The sequence below is a fragment of the Lagopus leucura genome, unplaced genomic scaffold, assembly GCF_019238085.1.
Source record: "Lagopus leucura isolate 7727_CA_CO unplaced genomic scaffold, USGS_WTPT01 Super-Scaffold_100014, whole genome shotgun sequence".
In the NCBI taxonomy this organism is placed as follows: domain Eukaryota; kingdom Metazoa; phylum Chordata; class Aves; order Galliformes; family Phasianidae; genus Lagopus; species Lagopus leucura.
In genome coordinates, this window is record NW_024962268.1 from 17,741,689 (window position 1) to 17,767,771 (window position 26,083).

The window sequence follows — 26,083 nt, forward strand, 5'->3', positions numbered from 1 at the left end:
CATGCTGAAGTCCCCGCAGCCCTGTTGCTGGCAGGAAGAAGTGCTGGATTGCATTCCAGCGCCTGCCATTTTTAACAGATGAGCTAAACAAAGTGCCACATCAAAACACTGCTTTATGAACTTTCCACGACCTGGAGGAGACAAGAGGGCACTGTGGGCACTGTGCTGCATCCCAGCAGCAGCAGCAGCAGCAGATACCAAGTGCTGTCGTGACACCATATAAATAACAGCTCACTCCAGCGATGCTTCTCTGCTGAGTGAATTGCTTCAGGATTTGCTCCATCCACCCTGCCTTGCAAAAAATAACCTGCAGATGTATGCCTCTAAAAATAATCCTTGGTGCTGTGGTCGTGGTGCAGTCACTGCATAATTCAGCAGTTTCATACTGTGTTGTTTTAAAAACAAATCTTTTCTGCACGCTGATGGAGACAGATCCTGTGCTGTCTGAGGCTGCTCTGTGTATAGAGAGCATTTTGCTAGCGTATCTATAGACAACAAGCACAGATCTGGCTTGTGATCATGTTATATTAAGAATTATTTCTTTCCTTGTCTAATTCATTAAGTCTGTGTACTTAATAAGCAGTTTCAGCTTTTACAAGGTCTTCTGTGGGAACAATAAAAGAGAAGGGAAAAGGAGAGAAACATCTGGATCCATGAAATGCTCTTGAAATAGTATCTTTTTTAGTGTCTTAAGAAGTTTCCAAGGGCTTACACTAAGAAGTTAATTCCATTGCTGATGATGATGTTGAAAGCAGTACAATTTTGACTTGGTCTTGTTGCCTAGATAGAGATCAGAGTTGGCCCACTCTTTTGTCTGAAAATATGCTTGTGACAAATAGCATTGTTTGTTTTTCATTCGAGTTTTACTACTTTTTTCATTTTTTCTCCCTTTAAGATTTTATTGTGAAAATGAAGAGAAAGATAAGACAGTGGAAGGGCACTAGAGCTGCAGTTCTGTTGCAATTTAGCAAATCATTTCTTTCCTCTTCCTTTTTTTTTTTTTTCTTTTTTGTTTGAATTTGTCTGGTTTCCCATGTCTTTAATCTGTTTTAACAAACACCTGTTGTGGTGATGTTTGATTTGGTTACTTGCAGTTTTGTGCACCTACCAGAAAAGTAGAGCTGGGATGTCCAGGGCCTGGAGTGCATCATGCTGGAGAGGAGCCCAGCTGGAGAGGAGGGAGCACTGGGGCTACCAAATGGAGTGCTATAGGGAAGGTAAAGCATGTCAGACATGCATAAGAAAAAGATATGTGACCAGAGCTGTAAGTGCAGCAAGAGGTGTTTTAGGTAGTCAAAAAGGGAAAGATGCACAATTAGTGGTTATGTGCTGGAAGACGTTTTCAGGGGGTTGAGACAGTTATCCACACTTGACGACATCCATCTGGGAGGACCTCTGAGCATCTCACACTCCTTGAATCAGGTGCTTTCCAAAGATTCCTTGCTGCTTTTTATGCTGTGAATCTGTTCTTCTAATGTTATGCTTTTTTTTCCCCTTGGATTTCCAATAACATGTCTGAAGCCTTAACTGGAAAAGTCCCCTTGGCTGCAGCTGAAGCAGGGTCGTGCCCTTCGTGACTCTAAGCCAGTATTGGAAGGATAAAAACCCTTTTCCATAAGTGGCTGTTAAGCACCCTTATGTGATTCATGGAGCATAAAATTAGATGGCTATTCTTTTTCAGTCTTACAAAGCATGTGTGTTGAAAACAGAAGATATATGCAACCTTTTTCTTGCATTGAAACATCAAGGTTGAAGCTATTTGCTGTGATTTCCTTATAAAAAAGTGTTGATTGTTGAGGGGAAACAGACTTTTGGATTGCAGCCATTTGATTCGTCAGCTTTTTGGCTTTGATATAAGCAGAGAAGTGAAAGTATATCACCTCTTAACTTTCAGGCACTAAGGTGGGCAGAGAAAAATAGAGACAGGCTTGAGCACATCTCAGAAGTCAAAGTGGAGAAAATTTACCTGTGAGATATCCGACTATGCACAGCAGTGTCCTATTTGATTTTGCTTTCATCACTAGGTGGGAAAGACCAGAGCACTCAGTAGAATGTTGGAATAGTAGAATCTTGTTGAAATTGTCCTGTCCATGCTGGAGATCACAAAGACGATAGATCTTGCTGTAGTGATCCTTCGTGCCTGTGTTTTCCTCATTAATCTGTGATAAGATTGCACCATCCCCTGTATCTGCATGGCGAAAGCTGTCCTAGTATTATAGGATGATTGTATGGCTTGGATTGGAAGGGACCCCAAGAATCACCAAGTTGCAACCTCCCCACCACATGCAGGGCTACAAACCTGCACATTTAATAGTAGACCAGGCTGCCCAGAGCCCCATCCAACCTGGCCTTGCACACCTCCAGGGATGGAGCATCCACAGCCTCTCTGAGCAGTCTGTTCCAGCACCTCACCACTCTCTCTGTAAAGAACTTCCCCTGACATCCAATCTAAGCTTTCCCTGTCCTTTCAGCAGGGTAGAGGTAGAGCTTCCATACCTAGTGGTCATCATGACACTCACACTTTGTTGATGTCATCTCAACATGGGTAACCATGTAGAGAACAACTGCATCTTTCTGAAATTATTTTCCATGGTATTTGACTTTCCTGAAAGCTGATGTCTTTGTGTCTGGCTGTGTGCAGACCTAGTCTATTAAAATCACGAGCTGGGATTATTTGTTTGCTTTCTTCCCAGAGCTGAATTTCAAAAACCACTACAAATTTTCCCTTTATGCTTGAAAATTGTTTCTGAGATACGTATTCTTAGAATTTCACATGAAAAGCTGGGGTTATATCTGTGCATGCCTGTGGGGATAGGTGGCTGACGTACCTATGGGGGAAGCAGACTTCAGTCAAATCCTGAACCCATCCAAACCAGAAAGAGGCTTGCAGCTGTCTGCAGTGACAAATGTCGGACAGAATTGGGTAAGTTTATGCCACAAGTGATTATCCACAACTGTTCTTCATAAAAGTGCAATTGTAGCCCACCCTCGGGGCTGAGCGCGTGCCTAAGCATAATCCTCAGTCTTGGCGTATCAGCCTGTCTCCCACCTGGTGTGTGTTCATGGCAAAGTGATGTCTGCAGAATCAGGATCAGATTCTTACACAGCAGCTCCCCTGAGTGAACACAGACCAAGCTACTAGCTTGCCTGAGTCCTGTTCGGAGAACTAGTTTTAGAAAACTACTTCCTTGCTTTTGTTTCTATGATGAGCTTTTCTATGCATGCTTGCATAGAATGCGCTTGCCTTCCACTGTTTATCAAAACACATTTATTAGACATTGCTTATGCAGCATTTTCATGATCGTGTTGATGATAGATACCATGTAAACAGGACTGGATTGGACTGCATTCAATCTGAGAGCTTGCCAGCACTTTATTGCTGTTTGACTCCAGTGACGGAGCACGAGCCCTGCCGCCAGCCAGCGCAGCTCCTGCAGCACGGTGCTGCCTTTGCCTCCCTTCTGAAGGAAATTATTGCTCTGCATCTCTCTCTCAGGGCTATTTGGTCAGGAATTGGAGCCACAAAATGAAAGTTGTGGGAGTTTAAGAATACAAGGAGTAAGATAGATATGCTATGATCATAGAACCACAGAAATGTTAAGGCTGGAAAAGACCACTAAGATTATCTACTCCGACCATCCTGTACTCACCTTTGTGTCCATCCATTGCTAAGCATGAGCTGTCTGCAGGCGTTGCTGTTTATGGGGCTAGAAGGAAATTTGGCAAACAGTCTTCCAATTCAAAGTCAGAAGTGGACCAAGAAAATGCCATTTGCTCACTTTTTTGGCTTTAAATCTCAGACCAGTAAGTTATTCTAAAACACAGGCTTAATTTTAGATCACTTTAACTGAAATGTAGAAGAATGCTTGTTTTAACAAATGAAAACCGTAGAACACAGAATTGTAGAGGTTGGAAGGCACTTCATCTGATCCATCAGACTGATCATCTGGTCCAAACCCTGCTGAAGCAGGTTCCCTAGAGTAAGCTGAGCAGAAAATGAAATGTATTTGTGAGGATGTGTTATACTCTTCCAGCTCATTAGGCTACTGCATTATTTACTCTTTCAGATCATCAGACTATGCAGCACATGTAAACTGTGCCATCTTTGCACTAAATTCATTTTTTTCTTCCCCTCAAACTTCACACCTGTTAAACATTAATTTGATTCTGCAAAATCCATTCCAGTTTCATCCCTGAAACTAAACAAAATCATTTTCTTGGGTCAACGCCAAAATATAAAATAAATTTGTTAGAAAAGAGTGTAAGACAAAGCTGACAGCATGTGTATTAAGCTGAGTCTAAACAGATGAATTCTGTCAAAAGTTTTTTATTTAATCATTCTGTTATTTTTGACATGCTATCTAGCAATAAACCACATGAGCATTCCTTTGCATTAAGAAAAGAAAAAATGGAGGACAGTACAGCTCAGTGCTGAGGGAGTCAGTGTGTGATGTTGAGGATGATGTTCCCATCTATATAAAATGTACAAGAAATGTCTTTTCCAGTGTCCACAGGGGTAATTGCCTTTTGAGGTCACTGGTGGCAGAAACAGGGCCCAAGGGAATGGTATGGAGCTGTGCCAGGAGCTGGGGGATTATTAAAAAGCTGTGCTCCAGAGAGCGGTAGGCATGGTACAGCCTGCCCAGGGCTGTGGGCATGGCACTGAGCTGCTGGAGATGACAGAGCATCAGAACAGTACTTGCAGACATTGGGTTTGGAGCCAGGAGTTGGGCTCAGTCACCCTTGTGGGACCCCTCTAACTCAGGATGTTCTGTGATTCTACAAACCAAATCAACCAAAACCTTACCCTACACCAAAAAGTCCTGAAGTAATCCAAATGGGATGACCTCTGGGGATTGCAGGCCACTTTTCCCCCAAACTCTGTTGTTCTGCTTTGTGTGCATTCCCCACTTGCGTGCAGCTCTCTGAGCCCCACCAGTACCCACGCAGGGTGGAGCATTTCTTGCACCCCTTCAAGTTGTTTTTCACTGCTTCAAAGAGAAAGGTGCTTCGCGCGTTCACAGTGTGCTCTGCAGAGGCCAGAGATCATCCCATCCACATGGAAGGTCCCTCTTGAGAAAAAGGAACCGCCGTTTCTGCTCCATAAAAACTCCCCTTGACCATAAAAAAGATGACATACATCAGCAGCTGCAAGAGGAGTCCATAAACAATACATTACAATAAGGAGCAGCCAAAGGTCATGTCTGAGAGCATCAACCAGAGCCGCCCCAGGCAGGACCTGACACAGGCCCCCAGAGTCATTCAGCAGAGGTGTTTGCCAGAAGAGGATCTGGTCCCTGGCTCATGTTTGCAACAGAGGAGCCCAGGAATTATGAATCTTATCAAAGATTGCCCATTAACAACAAGTAGAATGGAACTCCAGTTCTTGTGTCTGTTTTTATAACCAGAACTGAGCAAAAAGCAATAGCAGGATTGTGGGGTGGATTTTTTTCTTTTTAAGAAGAGAACAGTAATATATGATTACAGTTATTGGACTGCAGGAGCTGATGAGAAACGTGACTGAGATTCGTGCGATTACTCAAAATCTGACCTTCAGAAAAACCACGTATGTGCCTGCAGTGATTTGCTCCCAGAGGTCAGAGCTTCAGCTTTCTGGTGAAGGTGGGTCTCTGTGGCTGCCGGGTGGATACTGCTCTATTCACTTCACCAAGAGAAACAGAGCAGCACATATATGCCCACTGTGCTCACAGACGATACTGCACTTCCTAGTGTGCCCTGTGCTGTTCACTGGAGAGGGTAAGGCTGGCATTAGACCTTGCCTTGCACCCAGGGTGGACATAAATCATCTCTTTACAAAACTATGAAAAAGGGCTAAGTCTGGAAATCGTGGCAAAGTGTATGCTGAGTGAGCGTCTGCAAGAAGGCCACCCTCTCTTACTCAAGATTTTGGTATGTATCCCACGGAAAGGCAAACAAAATTAAAGCACGTTGCTTCAGTTTTACACCATCTTGCCATAAATCTACTCTCTGTGTGAATTATGGCAAAACTACATGCAGCTACTGAGCTTCTGTCTTAATGCACCCGCACTGCAGATGGGTTTTGTCCGTACGTGTTTTGGCAGACAGACCTGGCTTACATTCAAATTCTGTATAGCATACAGGGTGAAAAAAGGGGTGGGAGGGGGTAGGTGTTTTTTTAAGATACCTTGTTGGCTTGTTTACATAGCTAATTATCTTTGGAAAGTTAATTGTTGTATTTTCTGTCTGCATTTTTGCTGCATTCTGTATTTCTGCAAGCCAGGATGATCAAAGAGAAACACGAAGCAGGCCCAACAAGGAGCCGCTCCAGCAAAGTCCACATGCTGCAATTAAAGGCAGCTGTGCCATGGCCTTTGCAAACTCACATCTTCAACATACAGCCCTAGTCCTGTATTGTCTAAAATTGTCCAAAAAAGCCTTGTTAAAAAAAAAAAAAAAAGTCTACCTTTTCCCAATAAGAAATGTGTTTTTTCATTAATTACATTTGTCAAGAGGAGCATTGGCTTTCCATGAAAATGCTGGCTTGTCCTTGGAGCCACCCCTGCCAAATGGAGCTGTCATCTGACAACAGATGATGTTCTCAGAGTTCTGGCAGTTGGCGTGGAACACTTTCAGGTTTCACTCTTTTAATGAAGTCTTGAGCACCTTGTTGGCATGCTGCAGGCTTTCTTGCTTTTAGTTTGCTATTTTGACACAGTTCCACCACATAAGATACAAAGATGGGAGAGTCTTTTGCACTGGCTGCTTGATTGCATTTGTGGTCAGGATATAACAAAGATAATATTTTACTTTGGGAACTCACTTTCTGACTCGCCATGGGGATTTCTGTGTCTCCTTCATTCCTATGAGACAAATATTTCCTGGAGTGTGCTCTTCCGTTTCTACTTTTGACATATTTAGCAAGAACTTCCTTGACGTGTTATTTTCATTTGAAATAATGAATAAATAAATAAAATTGTATGAAGCTTTGGGTTTTTCCATCCCTACCTTTCTCTCCATATTTTTCCCACCTTTTTTTTTTCAACCTCTTCTGCTGAAGTCAAGCTCTGTAGTCACTGCCACTCTACTGCCAACAGATACAGATTAATTCTCAATTCCTTCAATTGCTATCCTGCCATTATTTGCACTTGTAATATATTCCAGCTGTGACAGCACCCGAACCCTTCCCTCTGTCTCCCACAGCTGTGTTTTCCTGGCTCAGCATTCCCCAGTCTCCGTGGCACCGCTACCAGTGTCCCAGCACAGACCAAGAGCTGGGCTGCGGGTGGTGGCAGCCCTGCCCCAGGTGGGAACAATTATGGGAAGGGGTCCTAGCCTGGACCTAGCATGAGTTACTGCTGATAGCACCCAGATAAGCTAACTTAATAAAGCAATGGCTTAATCAAGCCACATTCCTTGCATCTTGCCTTTCGTCCTGACTCTCTGGGGTGATGCTATCGAGCAGCTACATGGAGGCCGGGGGCTGTGCCAGTGCATTGGTGTGTTGGGTATAGGAGGAACAAGTGGAAAGCTGAACAGAGTTATATCCTCTCAGATTTATTGGTCTAAAACGCTTGACCCTAAATCAAAACCTGTAGGGCCGCTCTCCTCCTTCCAACTGCTGAAGCTCCCCTTTAAATCTGTAACAAAAAGTCCTGAGAGTTCCTCCTTTTGAAAACAATCCTTAATGTTAATGAAACAACTTAATTTCCCTGTGGTTCCATATTTCAGAGACTGATCTTCTTGCCCAGCTGTGTATGTGTTGGTGTTTGCTGCATGCTTGCAAGCACGGCTGCGTAGCAACTGCTGACCTGAAAGTTATTCAGTAGCTAAAATTATCAGTGGGGACCCTCTCTTCCCTCTCGGCCTGTGTAATGAGATCGCTGCTGTGCAACTTTGATTAGACATGTCAACCTGCAGCTGGATGTCTGGAAATGAGTATTGCTATTAAAATGCCTTTGCTAATGATCAGCTCACATGTCTATCATTTTGACAGATTTCTCCTCAGGAATGTGGAAAGTATGCAGGAATCCCAAGGTTGCGATGTCATGTTCAGGGAAATGGGTATTGGTGTATTTCCTGTGTGTTAACCCTGAAGTAGCACTTTCCTTGGCAAAATCATGCTGGTGTCTGAAGCTTGCTGCTGAGCACAGGCTGTGCTCAAAGAGATCCATAATCCTGAGCTGGGAACTGAGTATGATGGGGAATTTCTGGAGCATAAGCCTGAGAACAGGGCATCCATCCTCTGTACCACTTCTTTCGGTTTGATTTGAAGCTTTCATTATGTGGAAAAAAGAATCAGGTGTTTGGAGAAAATATTTCCAGATCTCCTTATCAGTTAATCAATTTAGCAATGGGAAAACCAAAAGCTGGGTGATTCGAGAGGAGAGGAGCAGTTCCAGCACAGTGCCCAGCTGCGAGCCCTCCCCAGGAGCAGGCCGTGTGCTGAGCTCTGCATGTTCTGTCCAAGACACACCAGGGCTTTTCAGGGGCCTAAACCTGGAAAGTAGGTGGGAATTCCCAGGGAGAAGGGAAGAAATGGAGACGGCTGCTGCACCCATTTCTTTTGTTTTGGCTGCCACAACCCACAGCCCGGAATCTCATGGCCCTCCTCTGCCATCTCCCAGCTCTCCCTTTATCAGCCTCCCCTCTTTCTGCAGACAGGAGGAGACGAATGTGCACTTGGAAAGCCATTGGCGTGGCTCGTGGTGTATGAACAGCCTCCCCAGTGCACCTTTGAACCCATTCCTCCTACATTTGTTTGTCTTGCAGATAAAGCTTCACAGCAGTGTTTGGAGAAAAGTCTAATGAGGGACCACTGTTTGCATAACAAAGCAAGGCTTCCTCTTCAGATGTTCAACCTTCATTAAGCATAATTTATATTCCAGCTAATCTTTGGAAGCGGATAAAATATGGAGCCAAAGTTTGTTTTTACATAGTTTGGAGTAACGCGTTGTTTGTTTTAAGTGGTCAGTTGCAACTGACAGCTGATTTATATTCAACATAATGATGATTTGTGATGGCTGCAGATTGTCGTGGGGACTGTTGTGTCATTGACTGCCGTGGCTTTAGCACTCTTTGACGTCAGTTGTTGAGTGAAAGGATAAGAGCGAATGGATGTTTTCGGATATTTCAGCAGATCCGCAAGCGTAAAAAATTGCAAATTTGTGAAACACGTGGGCTTTTTCCTCCAGAACCTCACGTTGACTGTATTGAGTAGAACACTGAATGGTAGCTTGCTTCTCTGGCAAGTCCCAGCCATCACCGCTTGGGGCCCTTTGAAGGTCACTGCAGGAGCCTCTGCAGCCAGCAGCTCTTGGGGTGATAAGAGGCACCAACATCCTGCTCTAGTGTGCTGCCTAGAAAGAAAGCAGGCTGATATGGCTGAACACTTACTTACAGGACATCACAGCTTGGTGTAAAAAAATTCATTTGATTTCTCATCATTTAGACTTTTTTCATACCATAGGCACACTAAAAGGATCTGATGCTATTGAATCTTCACTGTAGTTTTGACCTGCTGCCCGTATAAGATGCACTTTTTCACTGCAAATGAAATATTCAATATATTTCACTTATCACCTTCCAGTTTTATTAAAAGATGAGAAATGACTGATAACATTTATCTTGTTTGAACTCCAAGCTGAGCCTTACCCCTTTCTGCAAGTTTACATTGTAATGACAGATGTTTGAAAACACCCTTCAGCATATCAAGAAAATTACAACCTGGCTTGTGTGTGAGGACAGCACTGAGGTGTGCTGTGTCCTTTCAACACAGAAAAGCAAGATTTTCAGATGTCTGTGATCCTCTCCAGTTCTCCAAGCAGAGCAACATAGATACTGTGGATTGAGTGATGGCTTTCCACTTTGTGTTCTTTAACACTGAGAAAAGTTCAGGATCCTCTGCTGGCTTGGTTCATCGCATCTGTAACCATAACCTATCTGTAACTGTTTTTAAAAGAGACACCAAGCTTTAGAGAATATGTTTATTTATTCATTATTTTGTTTTATTATTTTTCAGGAAAAAATGCTGTAAGGGTTATAAATTTGTTCTTGGACAGTGCATCCCTGAAGGTATGTGGTTTTGCTGTTCTTACCTTTCCTTTCCCTGTGCATTTGTCTTTCCATGTGTGCTCTATTCTCTGCACTGCTGTCTGGGAGAGCATCCCGATACATCCCACAGCCTGGGCTGTACCGCATACATGGAACCATTTCCAAGAAATTGTTGTGAAAATAAAAAAATCAGCATCTTCCAAAAGTTTTGTTCAGCATGCCAAGCCTTAATCCTCCCTGAGTACGTGTGGCTGCACAGATCTTGTAACAGGACCTGGTGCAAACACAGAGCCACATGCTGCTCTTGGCTGTGTGTACAGGAGCAGTCTGTGCATCTAGGAGCTCATGCTCCCCCTGTGGTCTAGCAGAGGAGATTTGACTTGGAAATGCATGGAGTGACCAGGTGAGTAAATCCTGCTTTTGTCACCTGTTTCCTGCAGGCAGCAAGGGGAAAGCATCACCATACCATGCCTCTTTTTCACCACATCTTCTGGCTGTGGGCACAGGGACTGAGAATTACCGGGGCTGGTTAAATTCACAGTGGAAAGGAAATCTGTCTCTCCTGACAGGCTGCCCAGAGGCTTTGAAAGAGAGTGCTGGGATCCAGTGCTCAGAAGTTGATTGCACATCTCTTGTAAGAAAGAAGCTGAGGTCTGCCTGCCTTAACCGTGGCGGAGGCCTCTGCTGGTTGGTCGGCCCAGTCTCAAGAGCCATCACTCCTCACACTTTGCCCACCTTGGGTGAAATTGGCTCAGAAGTTATAAGAGAGGAGAAGTGGCCACACAGAAGCAAATGGCCAGAGACAACAATACATTAAAATTCATTTCCTCCAAAAAAACAGGTTAGGTGGATGTTGTCTCAGCTTGAGATGGTGATGTTTCAAAAAGAAAAGTGACAAATTATCATTGTTAATATCAGCTGTTGATATTAGCTGAATTTTGGATTTCAGTCTCCAGCCAACGGGGATCATAAACCAAACTCCAGTCCTGCTGTCTCTTTTTTTGTTTGTTTGTGTCCTTTGTACCTTTGCTGTTGGCTGGAAACACTCATGGAATCTGTACAAAAAAGAAGATATTAAATGTCATATTTTAAAAACAGGAGTTGTACATTTCCTGCTTCCATGAGGAGGAATAGGTTTGGGCATCGTCGGTGCTCACAAGGGCATCCTTGTTCTGTGTTTTTTGCAGTTTTGTCTCAGGGTGTGCGATGTGAGATGATAGCTTCAGTGCGAGACACTTGGAGGAGACGGTTGTGCTGGGTTTGTTCAACCCTGTCTGTGCGTAGGAGGAAGAAGCCCCTGAATCCTTTCAGGGTGGAAGAAAGCCAGGGCTCTGCAGCCTGGCCTCCTGCTTTCCTGTCAATTGTAACACTTCTATATGCTGTTATTTTCACTAAATATAATGGATACAGCAGAAGAAGTAATGGGAGCGAAAATATAGTGAGAGCCATGGCAAATTATAGGAGGGTTCTAATTTTCATCTCTTGAGGTTTCAGGTGATTATGAAAGCAGCATTTCTGTGTACCCACTGACTTTACTTAATCCTGCCTACTAACTGCATCTTAGTAACCTAGGTTTTTGCCATTCATTGAATTTCTCCACTGGCTGTGGCTGCTATCCCTTTGTCTCTTTACACCCTTTTCAGCTCAGTAGATATTTTGCCTTGAATTCTGCAGCCCACAGCAGCTGCTATAACATCCAAGACAATCTGGGCTTTTGATGTAGGGATGAGAAACATGATTCAATGAAGCAGTTCTTTCATTTACTCTGTTACAATACGTCACTTGGCTCTTTGCACGTTGTTTTGGCATAGTCTTGGAGGAGGAGCTGCATGAAATGCATATCTTGAGACAGGCACATAAATACATTGCAGATGTGAGCTTGTTAGAGCACATCTGCACCTTTTAATCCAGTGCTGGCAAGCTAAAGCTCAGAGAAATAGTTCCAGCCTCACCTTCTCTGTGATTTAGCAGTGGCTGCAGAGAGAAGGGTCAGAAGAGGCCTAGACCCTTCCCTTGCACACCAGCCTTTCTTTTCGGCAGCTGCTATCTGAACACACTCTTTCTCCAAAGGGTTGCCCATGTCCATCTTTCATTTCTGTCCTGTTTTTCCTCTTCCATCTTTGGTGTAGCAGCTTAGTGTACCTGAGTTCCTGCTGCTGTGTCCTGCATTCTGTTGGCATTGGGCTGAATGTCTCTCTATAGGTTTCAGTTGCAAGAGCAGGGATCCATGACCATTGGGAAACAGAGGAGTTTCCTTTGCGTGTCTGATTTGCACTCTACTTGGCCAACAGATCAGGCCAAAATGAGATCTTTGCACTTTTACCAGAATAGTTTTCCTCTTCTTTGACTCAGAAACTGACAGCTCCAAGCAGGTCCTGCCTCACAGTGTTGCTGACATTAAAGTAGAGCTGTAGTCTGAAGCAGCTTCTTGAAGAGCAGACTTCCTACCAATGATTTGTTAGTTGAGTTTCCTGTCTTCAGGCTAATTCACCAAATTAATTCAGGCTAATTCATGCAAAGCACACCATGACAGACAAATACTCAGAAGATCTGCTCTCTCCTCACTAATGCTACTTAAGAAACTTCCTTGGTGCAACCTTCTGCGTTGCATTGTCATTCCTGAATTCATTGAGGCATGTATAGAGGCATTATTTCCTTCAGTGCTTCGTATTTTCCTGAAGTCTGAAACAGCCTGATCCTTGCTGTGCAGCTTTGATTTGTCCTCAAACCTCCTGAGACCGGGCTGGTGAAGAAGGGGCAGATATGTGAGGAATCCTGTATTCTTATTGCTTCAGAGCACGCAGAGGTGGTATCCACAGCCAAGAGCCACAGCACCTTTTGTCCAGTTTTGCCTCGTTCCTAAGAGAGTCATTCCACATGGGACCTGTTTAGTCTAGAGGAAAGAAGTCTGAAGGGAGATCTGTTAGCAGTATTTATGCGAAAAGGCTGCAAAGCAGAAAGCAAACTCTTCTTCATGGCCAGGGAGAGGAGGACAAAAATAATGGGCTTTAATGGCATTAAGGGGAATTTGGAACAGGCATTAGTAAAAATCTTACCCTTTACAAGGATACTTCATCTTTGGAATGTGGGGTGTACCATCCCCGAAGGCTTCCTAAGTGTGGGTTACTTGAACATCTGAGGAAAGGCTTGCACGTAGTTAATCCTGTTTGGGTGGAAGGTGGCCCCTTCCAGCTCTGTTGCTTTATTTTATTTTATTATATTCTTTTTTCTTTTTTTCCTAATTTTGTTAGTGTATGTCTATTCATGGAAGCACAGTGAGGACAGAGATCATTCTTCCTCAGCTCTGAATAGACTGAACAGGCCAAATTTTGGAACAGGCTAAATACAGCATCTGTGAGGGCAACTGCCTAAGGCACAGGCATGCTCAGCTAAGCAAGGGCGTGCTCCCATGTGCTACAGCACCATCCAGCCCCATCCCTTGCCTGCAGCCTGCAGCAGTGCCAGGAGCTCCATGTAGCACCTAGTACTCCAACTTTGCTGCTGCACAGAGGCCAGTCATTGCAATCAACCACATCTATGTGGAAAAATAAAATAGCAGCCATGCTCAGAAAAATTGCCTCTGGCCCTTTATATTTGTGACTATTAGTTCCAAACTTTGCATCCCCAGTGTCAGTGAAAAAGCCCAAACTATCCAGAAGGTTGTCCAAGTTTGAAGGCAGTGGCCATGTTTTCCTTCCAAACCCAGGCATGTACGCTATTCCACCCCAACCACAGCACCATGGACACAGCTGGCATTAAAGCCAACCCACTGTGAAGTGCAATGGAAAGAAAGGATTCACAAGGTAACAAGTACCAGAGAGGAAACGCTTGGCACTGAGACAGTATTTTTCAGTTGAAGGAGCTCTGGTGTGCCATACTGGTGCTGGCACACCGTGGCTCATTAAGCCCCATTTGGAGCACTTTTATAACCAGTCACTTCTGCCCACAGTTGTTCACATGTGTTCTGAATACTCCATATAGCAAATGTGGTTTCACTTGCTTTTCCATCTATTAATTCATTTTAATTGTTTGGAAAAATCATCGTACCAGCAGAGATGTCTGCTAGTCATTAGCATGAGTCAGTAATGAGTTGGGGTTTTAATCATTTTATACTGTGTGTATGGAAAGACAGTGCATTGCTGGGAACTCAGTCGAAACACGTAGGTTTGGGTGTTGTGTGTTATGCCTGGAGCAGAGGTCAGATGCTTCTGCTTGGCCACACAGTGCCCTGTCGCTGCAGGGTTATCCAAGCACTGTGAATCACTGTGTGCAGGGCGATACTCCTCTGAAATAACCTCAGAGCATGGCTGTGGCATAAAACCCAGCCTTCAGCAGGGTGATCTGAGCTGCTATGGAGGCTGGATGCTCCTGCTGCTCCTTCCTTCTCCTGGGGTTTTGAAGTGGGACCTCAGGCAGATTTCTGGGATCTCACTCACAAGCATGGCTAGTGACGGAATGCATCCTGATCTTCACATGGCTGTTATTAGGGGTGATGATGGTTTTGCAGCAGTGTGTTCCTTGCTAGGAGGTTTATAGCTAGGTATGAACAGTTACTGCATGATTTTAATTAACTTTCTTTTGTGATATATTTTCTACCTGGATTTGGCAGTTTGCCATACTGTATTTCTCAGTACTTTGCATATGAAATGCTTAGATCAGTACTTAAAGACTGTGGAAGAAAACAGCAAAAAACTTCTAGGTTTTTCCTGAAAATTCTTCTTAAATTCTGCAAACTGGATAAGTATCCCTTGCTTAGAAGCCAGTTTTAATAAATAACCCAGTTGCCATGAGGTGCATTAAAAAGAGCATGGCCAGCAGGTTGGGGGAGGTGATCCTCCCCTCTCCTCTGCCCTGGTGAGGCCACATCTAGAATACTGTCTCCTAACCGTGCACTTCTCTCCGTAGACTATGATGTGTGTGCTGAAGCTCCTTGTGAACAGCAGTGCACAGATAACTTCGGACGGGTGCTGTGCACTTGCTATCCTGGGTACCGCTACGATCGGGAGAGACACAGGAACAGGGAGAAGCCGTATTGCCTGGGTGGGTAGAAGTGCTTCTCTCTGGTTCGTGACGTATTTTCCTTCTTCATGTTCTTTAGGGGTCAGTTTAGATTTCAAAACTTCTTTATTTTCCTTACAGTTGCATATTAAATGTGGCTTTTAATTCTGCTGAGTGTTGGTCCCCAGGACTAAGATGCCTAAATCCTCCTGAAATTATGGGTGGGCAGTACCTAAAAAAAGCCATATACACTTAAGCGCTTTGAAGCATCAGGGTGATGCAGTTTTCCCTTTCTTAATTCCTCCTGCAGGTTATGAGTAGTATTTGAGAAGAGGGGCACGGTTCTAGGTGTAACCCTCAAAGCACTATAACCATGCCTGATTAGGACAACCAGTCCTTGGGGTTCCATTCAGATGGGAAGGATCTGGTTCAGGACAGTTCTCACTGTCCTTTGGTTCTCTGCAGTTCTCACGCAGCTGCACTCATGTGGCTGACACAAGGAGTTGTGTCCTGCTTAGTTTGCCGTGCCAGGAAGCCAGGGTTGCCAGGATGAAGCTTTTAGTGAGCTGCCTGGTGCAAAAAACACTCACACAGTGCTCACTGATAAAATGACGGGTGTGTTAATGATTGTCGGTCTGCACAGAGCTCCGGTCTGAAGCAGCAACAGTACTGCAGCCACTTATTTATTTAAACCCCAAATCTCCTGGTACTTCAAAAAGAAGATTATTATTTACCCGAGATGTGAAAACTCCGGCTTCAGGACACTTTCTGTTCTCACTCATCTCCAGACATCGATGAGTGTGCCGCCAGCAATGGGACACTGTGCTCACAGATCTGCGTCAACACTGTGGGCAGCTACAGGTGTGAGTGCCACGAAGGCTACACCCGGGGGGAGGATGGCAGGACGTGCACCAAGGGAGATAAAGGTACGTGCCGCCGGGGTTAAAGGTCTGGGGTCAAAGGGTCTGCTTCACACGAGGCTCCGTCTGGCCGTCAGGAAGCACTGCTGTATGTGTGCATGATGGAGCATTGGCACTATTTGCCCAAAGAGGCTACGGACAGCCCAGAGCTCAAGAGATGGGGTTTTTTTCCATTGGAAGTAATTTGTGACGAAAAAGGGGTGAGAGTAAGGGCTTGTACTTCCTTTTCACTGCTGTTTTCAGAGCATGAATGTGTGCAGAGTGTAAGTGACTTTGAAATTGTTGACCTCATCCCAGTTATTAAATTACAGTATTTAGAGTTCTGAAGATTAAATACTGATAGGGCAATTTTAAAAACGGGGAGGAAGACAACAATCTGTGCTCTGGAAAAGAAAAAAAAAGAGGGTGGGGGAAATGAAGAAGGAAACTTCACTCTTCTGATGAATGGCATCTTACCTAAGCTCATCTGTTAATGCCTGAGCACATGTATCAATGGGTGCTCTAAGTCTCACTGGATGGCCAAAGCCATTTATAATTTTCATTTTCCCCTGAAAATCAAATGAAGTGGCTGGAACCTCTCCATTAACATTAGTTGTTTCTTGTCATTTTCAAATGTTTGGATATTTTTCCTTTATAAGTGTGTGGGGGGGGCATTAAGGAAATACATACAGCATAAATAATCCCCTTGCAAATAGCATTTTTAGCTAAATTTTCCTCTGGCTAATTCATATTTACTGACAGGGTAATGTCTGAAACATCCAGGATAACTGATCATTGGAAACATTCAGGGCTGTGGAAATCATTCTAATATTTGAAACAGGCAATTTGACATAGCCATAAAAACAATTGCACTCTGTTTTCAAGAAACATTTTCAAGAAACCCTCTCTCCAGTTTTACGCTTTCTGTGTGTTTGCTGGAGAACTATCTCTTGTGCTCATCCTGCCATGCACAGAGGCTGCAGCCTGAGCACTGTTTTTGGCTCTGAGCTACAAGTGAGCTCCACTGAACGCTCTGGATTTGTTAGTGGGACGCGAGAACAGGGAGCATTTTTCCTGCATCCACAGTAACATTGTGTTTGACAGAGACAATAGAGCCACCCGCTCTGAAGCAGGCACATTAAACCATCTCAGCAGGCTGAGCCCAGATAATGCAACACAGATGATCCACCAGGCAGCCTCCGTGCAAAGACCGCCCGCAGCACAGCTCCTGCAGAGCTCTGCTCTGCCAGCATCTCCTTCTCGTCCAGCATCAGCCCTCTGAGCAAGGGCAAAGACAACACGTTGCTCCCTGAGCTGCTCTCTTACTGATAGCACTGAAGGGTTCACCAGTACCTTGCTTAGATGGAAGGCTCTGTGTCACCCATGAGCTGGACTTCATGCTTCAGAAACCCTCCCTAAATGGGGCTAGTTGAAGCCTTCTCTGCAGTAACTTTAGTTTCCCTGTGCAATGAAAACAGGTTATGTAAGTGTCTTGCTCAACGCTGGCCAAACTGATCCTGGTGGGTGACCTCAGTGTCTGCACCATGCGTGGGAGGCTGCAGCTGATTGCTGCCTGTCCCTCTGGCCCATCCTAGGTGGCTTCTGGCTTTCTCCGTGCTTTAGTCTGTCTGTATTCATATTTTGGTCCTGATGCAGGATCAGATGGGGGTAGAGCGAGTGTTTGATGGATGACTCCTTCTTTGGGCAAATCAACACTCATGTCTGGTATGAGTTAGGGGATTCCATCCCTCTCTGGGGACACAGCTCACACTTGCTTATGTGACACTATTGGACTTCTTCCTCAGATAAATCAGTCCAACTGGGTTTGCAGAAATCTCTCTGGTGTGGTATTTTCCAAACATTAGCTGACCCCTGCGCTGTTCACCTCCACGGGCTGTTACAGCCCTATTTATCTGCAGTCCTCAGCCCCATGTACCACATCTTTCTGGAAGGTAAACTGCATTTTATGATGAAAGAAGAGGCCAAATTCACTGCTGCTTAATCTGCTCATAATTCTACTGACTCTGGTGGGACTGCTGGAGTCTCAAACAGCAGAGGTTCTGGCAGTTTCTCTCTATGACCGCATGTTGCTGTCAGCAACATTTCTTAACACAGTGTGTGTGCTGTATGAGGGAACTCATTTGTTAAGATAACCTACTAAAACAAATTTGGTTAAGAATAGCATCAAACACAGTTTTTAGGAGAAATTTTTAAAAAGGACATTTTAAAAATGTCTCCCTAAATGGGCTTTTGTAAATCTTACCAAGGTCTGATGGTGAACATGTCAGAGCACTCTCATGTTTTTAGAGAGCTGAAAAAAATTGACAAGGGTGAACCCCTGAGAGAACCACAGTGCAGACTTACAGTCAGGAGAAAATTTGCCTTGTAGAAATATGAAGAGGTGTCCTGATAACAGCTTAACAGCTACTTGTTAAGGGAGGAAAAAAAAAAGATGAAAAAAAAAACCCTACGTGCTGCAAGCTCTGTCAGAGATGGGCAAAATGGCATTGGTGAGAGTCAAAATGACCAATGGTAGAGTCCTTCTTGGAGAGGCTGTGGCCAAACAAATGGTCAGGGAGACATAACAGCTGTAATTTGGTGAAACCATTTTATGTGAAGGTCAGTGGAGAAGGCCCTGGAATACCTTTTGACCATAAACATTGAGCCATCCAAGCACAGCACAGAAAGCTGTTCAGCCATGCGCTATCAACTAGGGCTGGGAAGCTCTGAAAGCAGGAAGCTTACTTTTAGACAAATGCTAAATGAAATAGGGAGGAGAGCTGTGGATTACCACAGTGCCATAGGACTGCAGTGTTGTGCAGGCAGGTAGTGACTGGGAAAACCCCCAGCCTTTGCTTCCTGATCTTCTGACTGATTCAGGATTTACACCAAGGCCATGCTGCTGGTGGTCATTCCAGCATCCTGCCTTTGCAGTCCCACTTGCTATCTGCAGTAAGACAGGGGCTTATGTGATAAAATATTACACCCAATGGACGAAAACTACTGAAAACAAGTTTTTTCAAAGTCTGTGCATTGATGGTCTGTAGGTAACCATCTGATGGCTGCAGTGTCTCTTACTGGACGCTGCAGACATTTAAAGTCAAGTAGCACGTGACTTATGTAGTATTAGAAAATTCTGCTTGTATTAAAAACAATGCAGACTTTTTCATAATCAGTACACAGTTAGGAAAAGATGAAGGGTGTTAAAGCTGATATGAGGAATGTAAAACAATAGCTAAGTACATTCCAGGAGAACCCGCAGCTTTTCTGTTACAAAGCATGCTCTGAGGGATCGGTGTGCCAAGGTGTCTGACAACCCTCACTGGAGACGTCGTACAAGGCCACACATCACATGCAGAGCCTTTGTGTACTTTATGCTTCTCAGCAACTGTGTGTGCAAGAAAAAATGCTTATCTGGAATTTGCAAGTATGTGTTTTGGAAACCACGTTTCTCTTTCAGTGGACATCTGTCAAAACAAGCTTGTTTGTTTATGATGCAGAAATGATTCATTGAGTATGGGACCAGGAAAAGGACACATACAAAAAAGCACTTGCAGCATCTTTTACAATTCAAATCATTTCAAGGATTCTTGAAAAGATCCCGTTCTTACAGCATATTCACTGGTGTGACCCATTCACTCCAGTGGATTTCAATCCTTATCATTGCTCTCAATCCCAATCTCCCGTCACGTGGGGAAAAAGCATGATGATAAAGAGCAGTATGTGCAGAGTGAGTGAAATGGTCACATTGTGAGGAGTTATACTGTAATTTACAGCATATGAAAATTTGCTCCTTCAGGGCACTGTAAATCCAGACAGACCTGTAGGAACAGTCTGCCCTAAGTGCAAAGATAAAAGAAGGGGTGTAAACTTTTTCAGGTATTAAAAAAATAAATACTTTGGTGACTGTTAACTGGAAACAGCTGCATTAAAAATGAGCTCAGAGCTGTCCCTGAAAAATTTTTCAGCCTTGTATAGCAGCTCACAGTCAAGGCATTAATAATGGTGAGATTGCCTCTTCTTTTCACAGTCTGGGGGAATGCAACGACCTTTCAAACTCCAGTTGCTTTTGCAATTACTTTATGAACTTCTTTTCCTTGGATCTTTATATTTGTATTGGAAACTGCTTTCTTTCAGCTGGACTTTCTGAGAAATCTGAAAACGTGGCAAAACCAGGGACATGCTGTGCCTCTTGTAAGGAATTTCATCAAATAAAGCAGACGGTTTTACAACTGAAGCAAAAGGTATGAACGTTGATCAATCATGTTACGAGACCTGCGTGTTTTGTGACAACTGAGTATAAATTAAGGTGTTTGGAACTGTCACTGCCACATCACACTTTTGCCCTGGAAGATGATGGCAACGTGTTTTAAAATTGCATAGGAAGAGCATCTCTTCCTTACGCTTCTGCACTGCTTGTAAGCAGATTACTACTCAAGCTTATGGTAACAGGATCTGGCAAAACCTCTTGCAACGTGAGCCCAGGTTTCTTGGCAAGATGCACTGTCCTCAGTTTTTCATTCATTCTGAACACACAGGATTTTGGACTTGATCCACCCCAAGTATATGTAAGTGCAAGACATTCTGCTGATGAGGGAACGTGGGAGAATATGATTTTGCACTACCAAGTTGTTGATACAGGATGCTTGCCAAATAGGAGGTGTGTGGCTAGACATAAAACATCACTAGCACGCACATCAGCTTTGATTGTTAAAAGAAAAAAAGCCTCAGCCATGAGTTTTTAGTTGATTACATTGCACACAAAAACATCCCCTGACCTTTAACTTTGTCTGCTCCTATATGTGACCTCCTTCTGCATTTTGGTAGGATTTAAAGAATGCAGATACACAGGGTTTGGAGAACCAAGTACGCAGGTGCAGATGCCTTTTCTGGTGACACTTCCTCCAAATATTCAGTTCTCTGAAATGGAAATGCTCTGCAGGGTCAGTGTAAGCAGTCCATGTTCGCAGGTTGTCATCATTTCAGTCAAGCTGCTCAATTAATTTCACTGCATCAAAACATAAATTGGTATATTCACCTGCTGAATTTAATGTTATTCATTCAGTGTAATTCCATTAGGGAGAAAGGAATCTACCTCACTAAAATTAAATACACTGAAGTGTGACATATTCTTTATTTCAAAAATCTCAAAAAAAAAAAAAAAAAAAAAAAAAAAAAAAAAAACCCCCAAAACCGAACAAAAAAACTTGCTTTCCTTATGAACCCGTATGAAGACAAACGTGAAAAGTGACAGAATTTTGCACGTGGAAGACATTCTGGTTTTCAGACAGCTCCTGCTAGTGGACAGCGAGCGGGACACAGCAGAGCCGCGCTGCGGAGCGCCTGCGTCCATGGCTGGGAGGCTGAGCAGCTCGCGGCTGCCTGAGCGCTGGGACCGAGCTGCTGGCCAACTGTTTGCAGCAGGAATGCGTGGAAACGAATCGCCTGGATTAAGGGAAAGTTTTCATCAGCGCTGGGAGCCTGAGTCCTGAGAGCCTGGCACACTCTGGTGCTGTGTGCACTTGTCGCACTTGTAGCTGTGCCTTAATGATAATTCCTGTTGTAGTACATGGACTAAATTGTACCCAAGTATTTTCCTTGTGGGACTTGATTAACTTGGCATCCTCAGAGAAAGACCACTGAGCTGAGCCACATGCAGAGCACGAAGAGATGATCCCTAGGTGCCTTCAGCATCTCTTACCCTGCCCCTTACAGAGCTTTTACCCACGCAGAGAAGAGATCTGGCCTCACGCTGCTCCTCTGCCCAAGGAGACACAAAACTTCTGCATTTCTCTAACAGCTCCCTGTGGCCATCTCAGTATCTGCGGTTGAAGCTTTCTGTTTTGTACATAAAAATTCATTACTGGCTGCCAGACAGACAATTTATGGGAATAACTCTTTGGTCTTTATTCCTGTGGTTAAAGATTTTGATTTTACAAACTTCACATCAAATTATGTATAGCAGAAGAGTCTCAGAAGGATCCAGTCCTGCAAATGCTACAACTGTGAATTGGAATGTGCTTCTGGAGGTCAGAAGTTTGGTTTTGGATCTTCTTAGGAAAAGAGGGAATTGAACTCATGTCACTGCAGCCTCTAGAGTGTGCACAAACTGTTGGGTGAAAGGAGGTGGTTGATGTCATCAGCACCTTCTCCGAGGATTGCGGCACGGATTCCAGATCCAACATGAGAATAGTTCATGGATCAAGTACAGAAATTCAACTTACGTGGTTATCAAATGGGCTGCACTGTTCTCCTGATTTTCTAGAGGGCTGTGGGCAGATCTAGACTGATCTCAGGCCTTGTAGGAAGGAGGAAAAGCAGAAAGCTGGAAAAGCAGGGTACGTGCTGACATGCTGACACACCGTCAGTTTTTTAAGAAATCAAGTAAGCAGTTGAGTTCTTGGATTTGGGGGACGGCTAGATCTTATGGAGCAGGTATATTTAAAAATTGTATTTAGAAATCACTGATAGAATTCCACAACCAAGAAGCACTACCAGAGTCACATAGACCACAGATCTAGAAACTGCCCAAAACTCCACATGCAACATTCAACACTGAATATATGGGATCTTATCTCTAGCAATGCCTTTCTTTAAAGTAGTCCCTCACTAATATTTGCACGCATGTGGAAAAATATTTTTCAAGGGCCACTGAGATTTGGAGCTGTGGAGGGAGAAAGTCAAGGTCACTCTATATCAAGATCCTTGTAGAGTTAAAAGGTGAAACAGAAATTAGGCTAGTGAGTATAGCCAGCCCCTGAGAGGATGTGAGTCAATATCAAAAACACATGGTTTGGCTGTAGTGCATGTAACAGCCATTTTCTGTCCAGAAGGTATTAAAGAGCAGTGAGCTAGACCAGATCGTGGGTATTTTGGCATTCCCAGTGTGTGCCTAAGTCCAGCTGACTCAGTGGGGAAGCATGTGTAGATGCTTTCACAGCAGCTATGTGATCTTTTTTTAAACTAAGTTATTGTTAAAACAGCCTTGCTGGCAGGAAAAAGCCAGTATTTTATTTATGCAACAGAAAAGAATACACTTCCAAATCTCCTTCATGATGAGTCGCATCTTTTTAATCCAGGCTGGCCGTTTGCAGTACAATCTGAAGAGCTGTTCACAGCAGGGGCTGTGCAGAAACCAGCAGCTCCCTCACATGGGCCCAAGCTCTGAAGAGAAGATCCATTAATAAGACACTCAATGGTGGCCACTCTCAAGGAGAAACATTCACTTTTTCTTCAGTGTGAATAAGTGTTCCTGCTGAGGAAGGCTGGAAGAGATGAAGTGCTCCTCACCTGTTTGAGCCTCACTGATGACAGCAAAAATATTTTCATTTTAAAACTGCCTCAACAATACAGTGCTGTCAGGTTTTCATGTTTGTAGTGTGCTGACCAAAGCTTGTCAGCAGACAGAGCCATTGGTAAATGAAGAAGACTTTCTTCTGTTGAAAATCCAACACGACAGTGCAAAAGGCCAACATCAGAGCAGCAAGCATGCTAAATCACCACCCTGTGGTGCTTCTGTGAAGTGCTTGATTTCCAGAGGGGAGGAGGGAGCACATGGGATTCCTGTAAGGCTTTCATCTTGTTGTTTAGTTTATATTCATTGCATTCACCTTGCCTTTGGAGCAGCAATGTGCTCCAAAGCACAAGTCAGGAATGGCTGCTAAACCCTTGTATTTCTCTCATCATATTTTGTATCCCATTGTTTATGAAGTGCCACTGGGAGCTCTGCATTTCCAGTGTTCTTTCCTTTTTCTTCCTTCAGAACTGTTCTGGTGCATTCAGCCTTAAACTGCAAGCAGCAGTGGCTGCTCTTCAATGTGCTTTCATTCACTAATAACTTGTTTGCCAAAAGAAATTTGCCCACATATAGTAGGTGTTGCAGGTGCATAGCATTACTATTTTTTCAGTGCGTTACAAACATGTAGCTTGTGTGAAGGGCAGGAGAGTATATATCAAATAATTGCATGAGGAGGAGTCCTGAGAACAGTGCAGGGAATTCCAAACAACTGATTAAAACCACTAACAGAAGGCAGGAGTTATACATATTAGTTGATGCTCCTCTCCTATGCAAATGTTGCAGAGTCCAGTGAGCAACAAAGATGACCCAGGGGTGGATCTATCCTGACCCTGCTGAAACAGCTCCTCAGATTGGCAGAGCAGAATTCCCCACTCCACATGCAGCCCATTCAGCATTAATAAACTTCTCACTGTAGACCTTCTGGCTTATCATCTCTCCCCTCAGCTTCCTCTGGAGACACTAAGCACTTGCAGAATATTTTAAAATATATTTCATTATTAAATACATTCAATCTGGGCAAGCAGGAATTGATATTTAATGGTTAATGACATTTTAAACCACAGCATGCAGTTTTCCTTGCATTCTTACTTGCTTTTGCCTTGTGTCTTTATTCAGAGCAGATGCAAGCTCCATTGGGTCAAACAGTGTGATTACAAAGCATTTTGGTCTCCCATTGAAACCACTGAGATGTTAGGGGCTTGTGCAGCAATTCAAATGTAAATATCTGAGCAGATGTTGGCCTGAAAAAGCATAGAAAATGAACAGAAGGAAACTCAAATGAGGAAAGAGAAGTTTTCTGAGAAATGCCAAGCAGTTATCAGACTTCCGTTTTTCACAGCTTTTTGCTGTATCTCACCTGAATTGTTTGTGTCCTCCATTTGGATAGACTTGCAATATTTCCGTGATGACTTGGAAGGTGGGCAGCCTTATAGGTAAAACCAGGATTACTAACAAAATGCTGGCTCCACATCCCAAGGGAAGTAAAGTACCAGAATGTATAAATGCCTTAAAATCAAATGGTGTCGTATTTTTCACGTGGTATCTTCCAATCCTTGGTACGTGATGCAGGAAGTGTAAATAATCTCCAGGATCTCCCATCCAGTTCTCATGTCCTGTGCCCCAATATCAGGCAATTCATCTGCACAGCCATGTGCTGTTGGTGTGCCTTTAAGAATTAGCTGCAGAACTAATTTATTTTACTTCTATCAGGGAATAATGGTTGCATTTTCTTTTCTCCATGTGTTAAGTTGCTTGATGTCATGTGAAGTGTAATCCTGACTAAGGTTGCAGAACAGTTTTATTATGAATATGGATATCAATAAATATTTTACAATTTTTCTGAAGTACACAAATATGCTATTTGTCCTCATGAAAGCTTAATCAAGAGTGCTATTTATCCAGCTTAAGGATGGAGAGCTTACAGTGATTTTTGCTTTTGACAGGTTGCTTTGCTACCAAATAATGCTGCTGATCTTAGCAAGCAAATCACTGGTGAAAAAGTGCTTGCATCTAACGCATATATCCCTGGCCCCCCGGGACAGCCTGGCCAACAAGGCCCTCCAGGTAAGACACAGACCAGAGGGATGTGGGTATGAATTACTGCCATTTGAAAAAATAATAAGCTTCAGTCTTCCAGTATAACAGGATTTCATGTGTTACGTATTGTGATTGCTATGATTATATTTTAATTTGTAATAAATTGAAAAACACACTGGTCATTATTCAGTCATCCTCTGCCAACTGTCTAACAACAGTCCCTTGTATTTCCTTGTTTCCCCATATTTCTTGGCATGCAAAGCTGCTTTTGTTCTGTATGTGTTAATTTTCTCCCTCTCCCTACAATATTTCACCTGCTTCACTTGTCATTCCCCATTTCTTAACTCTGTCTTAAGCACCCTGCATTACATCTCAGAAATGCCTATTATTTTAAAATTGTTAATAGAGCAGAAGATCTGCTTTCAGTTTGTGGGAGTTTGTGCCAAATGTTTTATTTTTCCTTGTCTGGTTTTGCAAGAATTAATTTCTTGATTTTATGTTGTGCTCAGGATTCAAAGAAACCTGAACAGTAAAACTACACTCTTACCTTCATTTTTGAAACAATGAGAAAAGCAAAGTTCCTAATTCTCTAACTTAAGCCAGACATCCTGCAACCTATGGTGGTTGCAGGATGGTGGTTAAAGTTTTGCTAACTGTTGAATGCAAATCTGATTTTGGGCTAGCAGTAAATGCAGGGAATTTTAGTACTGTTCTGAGTTCGTGGAATACTCTGAGCAAGGACAAGCTGGTATTCCTTACCAGGTTTGATTCTCTACACGCAGAACCGCCCTTCATTTGTCTCCACTTGTGCAGTCTTTCT

General features: G+C 43.5%; 1 protein-coding gene across 1 annotated transcript in view; it reads left to right on the plus strand.

Annotated features, from left to right (window-relative positions):
- The window catches only part of CCBE1 (collagen and calcium binding EGF domains 1), a 90,038-nt gene that overhangs the window by 56,019 nt on the left and 7,936 nt on the right, over window positions 1-26,083 (plus strand). Inside the window, exons 3-7 of the mRNA XM_042875435.1 lie at window positions 10,001-10,053; window positions 14,938-15,072; window positions 15,819-15,956; window positions 20,067-20,173; window positions 25,170-25,290. Of these exons, the coding sequence (XP_042731369.1) occupies window positions 10,001-10,053; window positions 14,938-15,072; window positions 15,819-15,956; window positions 20,067-20,173; window positions 25,170-25,290 (554 nt within the window). The remainder of the gene's footprint in view (window positions 1-10,000; window positions 10,054-14,937; window positions 15,073-15,818; window positions 15,957-20,066; window positions 20,174-25,169; window positions 25,291-26,083) is intronic.